Here is a 15,600-nt window from a genome sequence, read left to right as displayed (position 1 = left end):
ACTTACAACCTGTGCTCATCCTCCCCATTGCCTTTCTCTCTCTTGCTCAGCAATGTGAGCGAGATGGAGGCAATGGGCACGGAACGGGTCTGTCTGAAAATCCTGAGTTAAGAAGGTATTAATGCATTTTTTTCTCCTTCTTCTTCTTCTTATAATATTCTTTGATTTAAAAAAATCCAATTTTACCACCAACTCTAACCTAATGACTCTGCTCTTTCAATTCAACGCGAAATATGAAGATTTTATATCAATAGATGTTGATTGAGCAAAGAAAAAAAAGATAAAAATCATTGAACGTAAAATAAAATTAATCGACTCCACGTTAAACATTTTCAATTTAAAAATCTCGGACGATTCAAAGCGTGTACTCTCGATATAATAAGAAAACAAAAATTATTGCTTTGATCTCGAGATCCATCCGGCAAATATCATCTTGCGCGCGAATACAATTTCGAACGATGATACGAAAATCGAACGATTAAGATCGTTCAAAAAATTAACGACGAAGTAAAGAAAGGTAATGAAAAAGTTTCGTTTTAACTAAAAAAAAAAACAGAGAAGATCCAGGCTAAACAAAAAAATAAAATAAAACTCGGAAGAAAATATACTCACCATGCACGAAGTCAAATATGCTCGTTGCAAATATCTACGAATACGATCGATCGTTTCGTCCTGATCGACATGATCGAGCGACCGGAGGAACAAAAAAAATGCTGCATGCCGTTGGACGCGAAGATCATTACGATCGATCACTGCTACGGCTCATTAGGAAGTCGTAACGAAGGCCGTTCTCGCGTGGAAGTCGCCTTGTCCCCTCGAGAGAAGAGACTCTAATTGACTCTAATATCTGCGCCAAGATTTAAAAAAAAAAAAAAAAAAAAAAAGTACTATTAGTATACGATGCGTTTAAGATATAATCGGGATGGAAACGATGGTTCTAATTATCCATTTAGGGAAGGATTTAATAAAACTTTTACCAAGCGCTGACGAAGCATTGGGTCGCAAAAATTTGCTGAAATTAAAATTGATATTAATAATTAAGGGGAGGGTGGAAAAAAAGAAATAAATACATATATCGTTTCGATATATTTTTCTCGTTCAACTCGTCTGTTTCAAAGAAAATACTTATTATTTTAATGAAAGGTATCCTTTATTATTTCGAAATGTAACGAATTTAAAATAATTACATTTTGTGACTATTCGGTATATCAGTTTGGATAATCATTTTCAGTAAATTAAATGTTCGAAATTGCTTGCAATATATCAAAATCTTGTTAAATAAATAGTGTGAGATATAAAAGAGAAATGGTCCGAAAAAATGTTAAAAAGGAAATTAAGTGTAGTTAAGTCATTGTTATCGTTGTCTAAAAATTAAACGCTTTCTAATGTAATCTTGATGATCTGATATTTGTAATAAATTCTCTCAAATACAATTAACGAAATCCTTCTAGTTTAATAATTTTAATCATATAATATGAAAGCGATGCCAATTACCAGGTCTCACCAAGCGAGGAGATGACTACGTCGAGACCTATATATATATATATATATACGTGCAAAGAATAAAATTTAAAAAAATTATTAAATTTAATTTAACATAAGAAAAAAATTTGAATAAATTTTAAATTTCAAAGAAGTTGAAAATAATTTAAAAATATGAAATGATAGTTTCAATTATACATAAGCAATTCATCAAGTAATTAAATTTAAACAAGTGAATAAATCTGTTTAAAAAATTAATTGAAAATAATAATAATTAATTAATTGAAAAATAAATTAACGAATAACTGACAATTTAATTGTTGTAACGATAGCCGGTATCCTTTGACGATTGTAATTAAAAAATAAAAATTTATTTCGATATTGGAGAAAATTCGAATCCAATAATATAAAGATATATTCCGGAAATAAGTTGATAATTGAATCGTTAGAACGATAGCCAACGATCGTCTATTAACAAATTATAAATTAAAAATAAATAAAAAAAAAAAAAAAAAGAATTTACTTCAATATTGGAAAAAGTTGAAGTCCAATTATATAGAGATACATATTGTAGTTGTAGATTGTAAGTTCAATTGTTAAAACGATAGTTCATTAACGACTTAATAATTAAAAAAAATAAGAAGATAAAAATTTATTTCAATATTGGAAAAAGTTGATGTTCGATGATATATAAAAATAGTAAAAAAAAAAAAAAAAGAAAAAATGATAAAAAAAATTATAATCGAATAGCCAATGTTCAAATAAGATTATCTACTTATCTATATTCCACTGTTATAATACAAGAATAATGCGTTAAAATATTATAAGAGTCAAGTGTCACGATTAAAAATTGCTATCTATCTAACTAAAAATATTTCGATACGTCTCGTGTAAGAGTTCAATAACGAATGATCGCAAGGTGAACGATCTATCGTTACTACTTTCGTCGTCGTAGTGGGGGACTATCCCCCCTTCCAATATTCTGAAAAATACATTTTCTATTATTTATTATTATTAATTCTTAAATATTTAACAATTTTTTTTATTTTCATCGTTAATTGGTGCCTTCGACAATTTGTTATAACGGAAAATATACGAATAATTCGTACACATTTTTTATTTACTCGCGAAAATTGCATTTATATTTCCATTGCGTTAATTTCAAATATTAATATAATTATAAATACGATTTCTCGACTAGAATAATAAACAGAGTCGTTTGTAGTTGTGCTATTTTAATTTACGTATATATATTATATATATATATATATATATAGTTTATAATTTAAATTTCTCGAGGAACGGAGATTTTTTTTTTTGTATCTCCGTGGATGCTGTTATTTTAATGGAAAGGGATCGTTATTTTTTGATGGAAAATAGATAATGACCATCTAAATTCTGTAAAAAAAAAAAAAAAAAAGAATATACTTTATGAGAGATCAATTTTTTTTATATCTAATTTGTGATAATAATATTAAAGTACTTTTTCATGAAGTTTTTTTTATATATCTATGATCGATTTATCGAGTAATAATTATTCGATTATTAATTTAAAAGTTTTCAGTGACGAAATCATTAAACGATTAAATTAGAATTTTTAAAAGGACATTTTTATCGATCAATTTGTTCCATAGAATGTTTTTCTCCGTTAAAAACTATGTTTTATATCCTCTCTTTTTAATCTCTGATTAACCTCACTCTCTACGTAATATTCGTTCAATATTTTCCTTCGAGCTCGCTTATTTATTGTTTATAAATTTTTCACTTTTTTTTTTTTTGCTATTTTTTAATATTCTACAATTTTGCGCCACACTCGTATCCCTTACAAAAAAAAAAAGCATATTAATCGAATATTATTAATTTTACGAAAGGCAGGCGAAAATGTTTTAATTTTGAGAAATATGGAGAATATTTCCTCGTTAATTCGCCATTCACGCGATTCATCCGCGATACATTCACTTAATTTCGCTTCATCCATTGAATCGTGTTACCTTTGATAAACCGGTTTAATTAATCCAATAAAAGTATTCTTCTCTTTGCGATAAATTTGTCACGTTACATACAATTTTAACGCGAGACGAGAAATGGAACGTTAATTGTCATGATTAAAGCAATAACTGACCGACAAAGATATTTGATAAGGGGATTGACGGTGTCGTCGTTGGTTAATTATCTGGAACCGGGAAAGAAAATTGCAACAACGGCCGTATTATCAACTTTTCTTTTTTCATAGTTAATAAAATATAAATAACGTGTTTTCATACTTAGGAAAATAAAATAAAATAAACCCTTGCGAATATATTATATTTTATTGATACAATAAATTTTAACGAGAAGAAATAGAATTTGGAACCCCAGAAAAATCGGATCTTTATTTTTAAACTTTCACTTTCTTCAAGTTAGCCCATAAAGAAAACTAAATTCACTCTCTCTCTCTCTCTCTCTCTCCTCCTCCTCCTCCTCCTCCTCCTCCTCCTCCTCCTCCTCCTCCTCCTCCTCCTCCTCCTCCTCCTCCTCCTCCTCCTCCTCCTCCTCCTCCTCCTCCTCCTCCTCCTCCTTTTCTTCGTAAATTTCATTTTCAAATTTGGAAAATTTTCGATCTTCATTCCAAGGGGCCAATTTATTCTACGAAAAGTTTTCAAACAGCTAAATAATAATTCGATGATAACAATTCGAAACGATAGAAAAAAATTTGGATCCTCGCTTTCAAGCTCAAATTTCTCTTTTGTTCATATATCATAGGAAAAAAAAAAAAAAAAAAAAAGAAAACGAAAAAGAAAAAAAATAAATAAATAAATTTCATTTGAAAAGACGACAGAAAAATTCGCGCACCCTTTCAGTTTCAAGTTTGATTTACCCCCATTCCCTCCTCCTCCTCCTCCTCCTCCTCCCCCCCCCCCTCCCCCGTTTTTTCCTCCCCCCTGCCCAAGTTAAACTCATTTATATGATATCTTTGTACCAGTCGCGTCCCGGCGCATCTCTAATTACGTCTCTTTGAGAAATGTTAGTAGAGCGTAGGAGCGGAGCGAAAAAGAGACGTGGATGGATCGTTAATTATGTCGTTAATTAGGTGCACCGAAGTCGCTCGGTCAGGATTAAAAGCTTGCGGCGATAATATGGATCCACGGTGCCGAATGAAGGCGGTGCGTCTAAGAAAATTGTGATTCATAAGCGTAAAAGATCGGGTTATTAATTAAGTTTATAATTAGAAAGGGAGCCGGAGGGCCAATGTAAACTCGGTTGGCACACGCGTGAGAACCGGCCGCCAATTAATTAGCGTGGCTTAACGTGGCACCGAGCTTTAAGGATGGATGTTGAATACCTTGTTCGAAGAATTGCGAAAATGTTACGAGCACTTTTTTCTCTTCTTCTCCTACTTCTTTTTCTTCTCTTTTCGAGCTAATTTATATATATATATATATGTATACATTTTAGAAACGAAATATTCAGAGAAATTTCTTCTTCAATCATCTATATTTAATTGATCGATTCTTTTTCCATTTTATTTTGTCTATCAGGGATTAATATTAATTAATCGGTGAAATGATTAAATCTTCTCGATATTATCTTGGATAATCGAATTAAAAGACGAGCTGACTGTGGCAATTTTCTGAAAGTTTTCTAATTATTTCTCGGGTACAGCTTTGATCTTTTTTTTTTTTTTTTTTCCCTCTCTCCCCCTCCCCGTATCGTGGTAATCGCGTTTAATAATTTAAACTGGGCTATAAGGGGATGGAAAACGGAGGTGTTTTAACGCTTTTTAACGCGGCCATTCTTCCGCCGGTGTAAGATCTCATTTCGAAAGAACGGATTGCAATTAATTGAGGCTTTTAAGCGGCCTGTGTGTATAAAGAGAAAGCCGCGGAGCCGGGCAAAGGGAAAAGGAAAAACGGGTCAAAGAAAAGCGAGAATCCCTGTTTAGAACGCGATCCCATTTTTACTCTTTATAAGCTTATTACAAAAAGATCTCGCGTATTATTCTTTTTCTTTCTTTTTTTTTTTTTTTTTCAAAGTATCTCGATCTCCTCTTAACTTTCGCAAATATATATCCCTGTGCTTATACTGTATCCTATATATATATATATATATATATATATAAATTCTTTTTTCGGTTGATTTTTCACTTCTCAACGAGCGAAATCTTGAAACGTCACGCATTGGAATTAAATTTTTGTTTTTGTTCTTTTTTTTTTTTTTTTTTTTTGTTTTTCGTTCAATTTCGTCTCGTTCTCCTTTCGATCCAATTTGAATAAAATTATTTAGAGACGAAAATTAATTTTTAGTTTTCCCTTGTGCGAAATTTTGCGAGGGTGAAAACGATGAAATTTCAAGCCAACTTTTGGACAAACTACGTTAAATTCGAATTACTTTTTATCGAAACCTGGAGTACAAAGGAATTTTATCCTGCATGAATTACAGGTGAAACGATGCACGTTTTATGACCGGCCTGGAAACGTGATTTCCATTTTAACGACACCTCCCCCTCCCCCTTCTCCCCCGTTTCGTTCGTTTAGATGTTTCAATCAACGAAGGGGAGGGACGAGGGGAGGTTCAATTATACGGGGAACGGAAGTTGGAACAAAAGGGGCCGATCAAAGAATGGGCGAAATCAAAAGATCGATTAATCGTCGATGAGCGATGGGGAAAGTGGCGAAACAACGCGTGTGCAAAATTTATACGTAAACGATTCACTTTCTTCGTGATTCACTTTCGTCAATTACGATCAACGAATACGAACGAAATCAAAGAATAATGAATGAAATAAAATTCAGGATAAGAAGGAGAATCATTCGTTCAATTTTCAAACAAAGAGAATTCATTTTTTCTTCTAATGATCCCTTTCATCCATCAATTGAAGCTACTTTGATGATTTGTTGTTCAAAAAGTGGCAAACATTTTTGGCGAAAGGGGGATACTTTAATAAGTAAAAGAAATTTGTCAAACGTATCCAACTCTCCGATCCAATCGTATCGACGATTCGTTTAAAAAACGAACTGCGTGAATTCCGTCGAAATTTCCCGATATTTTCTTTTTTCCCCTCTTCCAAACCTCTTGGAATGGAAGGAGAACGGACGAAGAACAAATTTCTTGCTTTGTAATTCCCAACAAACGGACAAGTATAAAACGAACGTCGAAGCATGTCGTTTATGATCAGGAAGGTTGATAAAACCTGGCATTTCGGCCATTCCTAGAGAAAGAGAAATAGAGAGAGCAAGGAAGAAAGAAAACTGATCCCAGATTCCTGCCCCACGTTCGACCTTATCCTTTATTTACTCGTCCCCCGTGCAATATTTAAATGATCCACGGCCGTAGTTTCGAGCGCATACAACCCTCACCCTCCCCCCTCCTCCCTCGCATTTCCCCGTTTTGCATATTCTCTGTTTCTCCGCCTCGAACGTCCAAGAAGAAGGTATCAGAGGATCGCTCGCCGCCCGCTAACTTATCGACATCATTTTCATCCGCCCTTCAATATTTCATGAGATCTGTTCGCGCGAGAATCCATCTCCTCCCCTTTTCTTGCCTCCACTTTCTCGATACGAAAGTATAAAAATTTCGGATTTATTTTTTCCTTTTACATTTTTTTCGCGGATAAATTTTTCACTCCAAATTTTTGGCCAGGGGAAAGGAAATATAGCATCGTAGTAAGGCGAGAGAAGCCGAGGAATCGATGTAGTTGCGCGTGTTACAAAGCGGATTACAGTTTGGAAAAGTTTTATTACGCGTACGTAAAAGGAGTGTTGAGAAGAGAGAGAGAGAGAGAGAAAGGGAATATCTTTAATCCCGCGAACTTATTAAAAGCGCAACGAGGCTTACAAATTTAGACGTCTCTCTCCCTCCCTCATCTCGTTAATCTTTACTGTTATTTCATTGTGTTCGAAGGAAGAAGGCCTGTTTTTACGAGGCTTGAAAATAACCTGGCCGGAATTACGAAGCTTACATAACACGATCTTGTACACGATCTTTCGAATTCTCTTTATATTTTATACGACAAATTGATCTTTCGTTCGAATCAAAATTGCGTCTCTCCACACGTCTTCTGAACGTCTTCGTTGATTCGAACAAATTCATTTATCGAACGATTCTTGAAAATGGACGAACGATGATTCTTCTGGAAGAGGTTGTAACAGTAGTAAGAACAATAACGTAAAGTTCAATTTTAGAGAGACGCTCTTCCCCTTCCTTCCTTCCTTCCTTCCTTCCTTCCTTTTTCGAAAACTTTGACGAGCATCTCGAAAGAAGTTGTCCGCTCTCACCTCGAGGGGGAATCGCGAATCTTCCCCCCGACGAGAAGATAATGCCTTGGAATCCCGAGGTGGAGCAGTTTTTATTTTATTTTCCATCAGACGGTTGGCGAATAATAATAAACGCGGATGTTTCGAGTGTTATGCTCGGCAACAATCACGCAGAGATTCTATTTCGAGCAAAACAACACGTTGTGAATTCGTTTTCGAGCTTAGCGCGACCTCCATCCGAAACTATTTCCCTCCCCCTTCGATCCTTCTATCTTTTTCTTTCCTTTCCTTTTTCTATTTTTCCTTTTTTCATTTTTAATGGATTTCGCGTGTTGACAAAAAAAAAAAAGGGTTTTTTGCGAGGAGATTAAAATTGTTCGTTGTTAAAAATCAAGTCGGTTGATCGAGGGATGAAGCGTTTTTATTTGGATTTAAAAAATTTGAGCGATGATTCTTGCAATCGCTCGATTTAATCGCCCTACGATTCATACGCGTCGCACGCGTATCTTCTCTAATTAACGTTGAAATTAAACCGTCTGTCGGTGATCTAAGCATCTATTTCATCCGAGATAAACAGAGATTGCAATTGAAGCGATGCGAGAATAAATAGGTAATACGCGTGATTACACGCGTTTCTCCGTAAATTTTCGATATTAATTTCGTCGAAAATATTTTCACGTTTTCGATAATAATCGTAAAACGAAGGGGGGAAAAAGGAGGGAAAAAATTCGTCATTTTAACGGGTTTGTTAAATTTCGAATTTCCATTTCGAGTTTCCATCATTTACGCAATTGAAATCCCATTGAACACGCTAGTCTCATCCACGAGGCATCTTACGCGATAAATAGTTTTCGTCTCGCGCGAATTTCCAAAGAAAGAAATCGGAGGAGGAGAATTTTTTTCTTTCGAACGGAATTTCGAACTTTTGGGTTTTAGAAAAGCAACAATTACGGTTTTCTAATACGCGATGATACCCTAATTATCCCGCCGTGGAGTCGCGTTTCCCCGGCTTAATAATCGAAAATTTCTAATTAGAAGGAAGCACGCGAGCCGAGTGCTTTTAAACGTTTAATCGGCGCCGACTGCTCGCAATTAACCCACGTATTTATATCCGTGAAAGGCGCACGTGCGACCACGTGTAAATGGAACGAATCCCTTGCCCCGATATTCCGTTTCGAATCGCCTTTTTCCTTATCTCCCCCATTTTCTACCCCTATTTTCTCCGAGCCGAAGAAGCAACTGGAAAATGCCTCGGATATTTTTATCCCTCGTGCACGTATCGTTTAACTCCTCGAACTTTCCGATCGAACTTTTGCTCAATTTCGATCGAATTAAGCGAATCGAGATTCAACGATATTTCATCCGATGTTAAAATACGATTGTTGTGACCGTTTTGTCCCACTTTTGTTACGTAAACGATATTGTCGAGTCCTCGGAGAGTAATCTTAACGACGTTATGACGTCGTAACGATGTGTTTATCACTTAACGAGAAATTAACTCGTACTACTTTCAGTTCATTGGCCGTTCATGCGTTTAAAAATACGTACGAAAAATGTGGGAATTTCTCAGCTTCTCCATCACCGATGGATTACAATTATTAGATTAAGATTATCACGAATTGAGTGTTACTTTTTTTTTTTTTTTTTTTTTTTTCACGTCAAAGACGAAGATTATTCGTCCCGCTTTAACAACTCTAAGGTATCCTCGACCGAGATTCTCGATCGAATATCTTCTTATTCCATTTTGTACCAACCCTTTCGATTCTTGTCTTGAAAAAAAAAGAAGAAAGATAAAAAAAGATTTCCCTCCAAACAATAACCACTTATCTATCGTACAACCACGTTACGTTAGAAAATCGTCCATAACGCGTTACACGGGAAGAGGGCATTTTCGTCGAAATTGCTCGCGTTAATGTCTCCTGGAAGGAGGCGGGGGGATAGATTTATCGTTTATCCTCCTCCTTCTCCTCTTCCTCCCACGCTGTTACGATTGGAAAACGGTGTCGTTCCCGGTGAAATCTTTGATCTCTGAATGGCCTCTTGCATCCGGAGAGAACGAAACACAAGAAGGAAACGTCCCGTCCGTATAACTCTCTTTGCCGAATCTCGATGCCGCCATTCAAATTCCACGCGTTTTCCGATAATAAAGATATCGCATTCGCGTTTTTCCGCGGAGAAGAGATAAAACCAAAGCTTCCCTTCTTTCCCTCCACCGGAGATTGTTCGTTCAGCCGCGATGCTGCTGACTCGTCGCGGTGAACGACGGAGTAAAAACAAACAAACGATGCAAACAGGACGATGGACGATGTAACATCTCCCTTCGATCAATTCTCCATCGAGCTTCTCTTCTTAATTTTTCCACTCCGGGCCTCTTGCAGCTCGGGCGAACCAACAACTCGAGACGATTTCTCCCGCACGCGTTCGATGAATTTCTCGAATAATTTATTGAATAAATTAAATTGTTGAATATTAAAAATCTATATTGACGTGTGATATTTTAATAACAAAGTAATTATTAAAAAGTATCCTCGGTTTGTCGGGACAAATATCAGAATAAAATATCGTTACAAACCTTATAATCCCAATATACGTGCTCTCATTTATTGTCTATTATTCTTATTTTTCATCTTCTTATACTGCATCTCTATTTTTATCACCATTTTCCTCTTCTCATTATTGTCATTTCTAAACGAATGGAAATAATTTCATTATTTAATAACGAAAAATTCATCTTGAATTAATATATCCCAATAACTTGTTCTCACATTCACAGCCCTATTATTCTTATTTTTCTCCTTCTCTTACAGCATCTCAATTTTCATTACTATTCTCTTTCTCTCTATCGTCAATTTCTTAACGAATAGAAATCATCTCGTTATTTAATAACGAAAAATCAAAACTCATCTCCACTTGAACTAATTTCATTACCGCGTTCTATGCTTACAAAACTCAGAAACTTTGAAAATAAATATTTCTTTAATCGCCACGAATCGCCAACTCGGACTAACGCCGTTATAAATAATTCGATCCGAGATCTTATTTCAGATAAAAGTCTATTAACTATTAATATTATTCTACATATTTTATAAGATTATATATTTAAGGAATCTATTCATGAAGCGATATTTCAAAAAAAATCAAACATAAATAAATATTGTCGTTCGAGTTGGTGCATCGATCCAAGTGGTCCAAACTAAGAGTCACCGTTGGAGCGCAAAGGATTAAATCTTCCCCTTGCAACAAATGCACGCTTGGTTGGAAATTTCTCAAATTGCTCGAAGAATCATTTCTTCCCCTTAAAAAAACTCAAAAACTGCCCGATCGAGGCACCCTCTAACGAGAAGTTGCTGCCCCGTAAAGGATCAGTTTCGAGGCAGTTTCGCGCGCGAATATTCCCTTTTTGCCGAATAACTTAACGCGGGGTCGAGATATTAAATTATGCGGTCTTGTTCGCGAAAGGGGCGAACCTTTACGATCCATCCCCTCCCTCTCTTCTCCTCTCCGGGTCATCTTCAGCGTGCCACCTCCCCCACCACCTTGGCATCGCCTTTATGACGCGACTTTCGCGATAACTGTAATGGCCACTCTCGCAACACGAAGCACGCCATTACCGTCACTCTATTTCACAGTTGATATCTCTCTCTCTCTCTCTCTCTCTCTCCTCTTTCGACCCGCCACGGCCACCTTAAAGCAACCACCTTGACCCACCTTGCATCCGCGCGCGTGTGTGTGTGTGTGTACCACCCATCGTATAGGGAATTCGATGCAGAAAAAGCATGCAGTTAGCTCTATTATTATTATTATTATTATTATTATTATTATACCATAAAACGATGATTTATTTTTAGATACGAATGGGAGTGGGTTGATGGTTCTCCGGTGATGCCGCGTAGATTTTTACGATTCGATTTCCTCCCCGAATAACTCACCGAAGAATAGATTTCTTTCTTCACTGTTCGCTTATTTTCTTATTACGCTCGTTTTCGATATACGCCTCGTTTGCTCGTTTCCAGGATAACGATACGAAGAAATATATTTTCTACTTATACGCGGATGCGGATACCTGGTGCTTTATTAGAGATATTAAATTATTAAAAGTTGTGCGCGAAATCATTTCGGTCGTGAGAAATTCTCGAACTCTGTTGGTTCGAAAAAATCTCTTCTCGCAATCTCCGATTAACAAGAGCATCGCGGTATCGATTCGTGAACGAGGAGCCCGTTCACCTCTTCGTTACAGCAAAAAGGATCGATACAATTCTTTCGTAAAACTTTGGCGAATCTAAATAAACTTGCCAAAATGCCACACCTTCTCTTCCCCTAAATTCTATTCTAACTCGTTTATTTTGCAGAGCGTGGCGCGGTGGAGTCGAAGGGCTGACGAAGAGGCAGACGGAAGAGATCGCCGAGATCGAGGAGGAGGGATTACCGCTCGATATTGATCGAAACGTGATCGACGACGAATCCGATTGCCCCGCGAAATTCGAAAATCCTCGCCGCCGCGTCCCAGGGGAACTCTGGACGAGAGGAGATGTCACGGAAGCGGTTCCACGGAGGAGACGACGCGTTCGAACCGCCAGACATTGGAAGATAGCGAAGGGGGAGGCGAGGAAGGGAGGAGGCCTAGATTCGAGGGGAAAGGTGGGGGAAAATCGGCGGAGAGCGGGGTGAAATCGCGGAAGAGGAGCGACTCGTTGTTGAGGAGATTGGTGAGAAACTCGAGGGACAATATCGCGGGAGGGTGCGAGAGATTGGTGAGGAGTATTCAGAACAGTCCTCTCCCCGTTCTTCGGAGGAAGGTCTCCTGCTGCGACCACGAGAAACCGATACCACCCCTGAGGAGGAAAAAGCGGGATCGGCCGCTCTCCGATAATCGTCCTCGCGCGGACCGCGTTCTCGACTTCCGCGAGAAGGAGAAGAGGGAGGAGGAAGAGAGTTGGAGCGTCTCGATAGAGGACGCGGAGGAGTTGATCCGGGCCGAGGATCCGGCGATCGAGAGACGTTGGACGTCCTCCCTCGAGCGAGGAAGATCGTGGAGCGAGCACGACGAGTCGGTCGGATCGGCGGAGCGGCGGAAGAAGGCGGCGGAGTGGAGGAGGCGGTGGTCGCGGAAGGCGAAACGGTCGCCACCGCCGGACGACTACTGGTGGTGGCGGCGGCGGCGGCGGTGCGGGTCTTGTCGGGGGCTCGAGTCGGCGGGGCGCGATAACGGCCGGTCGTACGATAAGCACAAAGTCGAGGGAGCGCGGATCAAAGGGGGGGAGGTGCACGCGCCGCGGCTCACGGCCACGTCGTGGTTGGTAAAATGCAAAGTTGCGAATTTGGCGGGGAACGGTGGGGACGAGGAGGAGGAGGAGGAGGAGGAGGGCAAGGACGAGGACGACGACGACGAGGGGGAGACGACGCTCGAGGCGAACGAGGCTCGACTCGAGGAGCGTGGTGAAGAAGAGTGTCGGCGGCCGGTAGCGGTAGTCGCAGCGGAGACTGGCAGCGGCTCGCCTCCTCCTGTCCGCTCGCGCTTCCTCTTGTGCCCTTCCATACTCCCGAGGAGGACGACAGATCGCGGGATCGCGGCGGACGATGCACCAGCGGGCGATCTCGTGACGATCCGCGTCGTGACAGAGGATGTTTGGTTGAAGGGGGTTGTTGGTGCGTCGAGGGTGGTTGTCGCGCCTAGCGAGGGAAAAGAGGATAACAGGGAAAAGAGGGGGAGGGGGAGGAGGGGGAGGGGGGTGGCGGTGGTGGAGCCGAGGGAAGAGTGGAACGATTGGAAGATGAAATTGGCGGTGAGAATGATCAGGATCCGCGACAAACTGATGCTCGGTTTGAGCGCGTTCGCGATACTGTTCACCGTGTTGTTGGTGATGGATCTTCAGATGGATCTTGGATACAGCGGCCATCATTTGGTGCCGAGCCACGGCCGCGTCCGTGTCGGGGACGACCCGAACACGGACACCATTTACAACAACTTTCGACGCAAGTTTTTGCAAAGATTGAACGCGAGCAGGGAGCAGACGAGCGGCGACGCGTCCCCCACGACCCAGAACACCGGCGGGAGGGACGGTGGGGCTGGTGGTGATGGTGGTGCTGGTGGTGGTGGTGGTGGTGGTGGTGCTGGTGGAGGTGGTGGTGGTGGTGGTGGTGGTACGAACGAGGCTGGTGAGAGGAGGGACTCGAGGGGGACCGAGAAAACGGAGGTGCACGACAGTTTTCCAGATTTGCTCGACCTCGTGGCGAAGGGTTACGGTGTTAGCGTGTACGAGGGTGTGGCTAGGATCAGCGGGGAGGATCGCTCGGACAATCCCACGCTCGGCGAGTTGAAGAAGATCGGCCCGAAGTGAGTATACGCGTGTATGTAGGTTTATATACGAGTTTGGCAACCGATAATCGTCGGTGTCGAATCGTGTAATTATATACACGAATATATGGATAAATTGGAGCGAAACGGCTCGAATTCACGCGGGGAATAATCGTCGTTGGACGATTACGATATACACGGTTCCCTAATTATCTTGGCCAATTGGCTCGCTTGGTTTTATTCGATTGCGTGCCAATCGCGTTTTTTATTTTATTATTTCATACTTGGAAGAGGGCGAAACGAAATCGAAGGGTTATCGATTCTCTTGTCAATCATTATTGACAAAGCGTTATTACGAAAATCGAAAACATCGAAAACATAGATTAAAACGTTCTTAATCGGCGCAAACTTTAAACGATCACGTGCGATCCGCGGATCGCTGAAAATAGAATCGCGTCAGTTAGTTAGTATGCATATATATATATATATATATATATATATATACACACGTTCTACGCTTGATTCGTCGTTATCGAGACGACGAGTTTATCGCTTATTTCTTATTTATATAAAATAATATCGCGATAAACGATTTCTTCTTCGTTTCGCTTCCGTTTTTTCGCTTCTCCTTCCAAGACGAAATCCGCGTCGTTCGTCAATATGACGAGAATGATGATAATAATAATAACAACGACAACAAGAATCTCGAAGATAGGGGGGAGAAATTTCGAGAGAACGAGCGGTGACATCTAATTAACCGAGAAACAGCGTGGAAAGTGGCAAGTTTAAATCTCGCCCTCGGTGTTCGCCCTCCATCGAAATCTCCTAAACCGATTTCCAAACAGAAACTCGTGTAGTTCTCCCGTATCTGCCGCCCGTTCAACCGGCGGGGAAAGTACCGCGGAGAAAGAAAAGCAATTAGTCGAATCGCTCGAAACGAAGCGGGGGGGGGGGGGGCAAAAAAAAAAATCTCGATCCAACTAGAGATTTTCCACGGAAGAAAATCGTTCCATCGAATTTTGGAAATTGCTTTTTCTCTCTTTCCTTTTTTTTCCTTTGCCCCCGCCCCCAAATCGCTCCATTTGTTCCATCATTATCGAAACGCGTCGCGTTTGATGGATGGTTGATGGTAATGGCGATGATGATGATGACGACGACGATGACGACGATGACGATGATGCGCGCGTAGGCATCGATCCGCGAGTCGATGAAATTAAGAGTGTTATTACTGTCGTAATAGACCGATAAGAGGCGAGACCGGTGATATCTGGTTCGCGTTGTTGTTCCCTCTTCGTTCCGACCTCCAGTCTCTCGGTTCTCGTTACCCGGCGAAATAACGCGTAGAACGTAGAAAATTGATGGACGAGGATGGAAGAGGCAACGTGGATGGTTACGCAATTCCTGTGTTTCGCGCCACGACGCGATATCGAAAGAGAGGAAAAAAGAACGAGAGGAAAACGGATACTTATGCTACTTCGTCGTAAGTTGATCGATCGATTTTTAATTCCGTTCAATTAGAAATTTTGAACAGATCCGATACAAGAGATACAAGATGTACAGATATATGTGTCCAATGGAAATAAATTTGGA

The 15,600-nt window shown here is 39.8% G+C and overlaps 1 protein-coding gene across 1 annotated transcript in view; it reads left to right on the top strand.

Moving 5' to 3' along the window:
* The first annotated feature begins 13,401 nt into the window (after positions 1-13,401).
* The window catches only part of LOC100867572 (extracellular serine/threonine protein CG31145), a 53,788-nt gene continuing 51,589 nt past the window's right edge, over positions 13,402-15,600 (top strand). Inside the window, exon 1 of the mRNA XM_086909227.1 lies at positions 13,402-14,049. Coding sequence (XP_086765353.1) covers positions 13,487-14,049 — 563 coding nt within the window. The 5' untranslated portion in view covers positions 13,402-13,486. The remainder of the gene's footprint in view (positions 14,050-15,600) is intronic.

This window comes from Apis florea, unplaced genomic scaffold (genome assembly GCF_048593485.1).
Source record: "Apis florea isolate Af1SG1 unplaced genomic scaffold, ASM4859348v1 contig_3081_pilon, whole genome shotgun sequence".
NCBI lineage: Eukaryota > Metazoa > Arthropoda > Insecta > Hymenoptera > Apidae > Apis > Apis florea.
The sequence above is the reverse complement of the archived record's forward strand: the minus strand, read 5'-3'. Positions and strand labels throughout refer to the sequence as shown.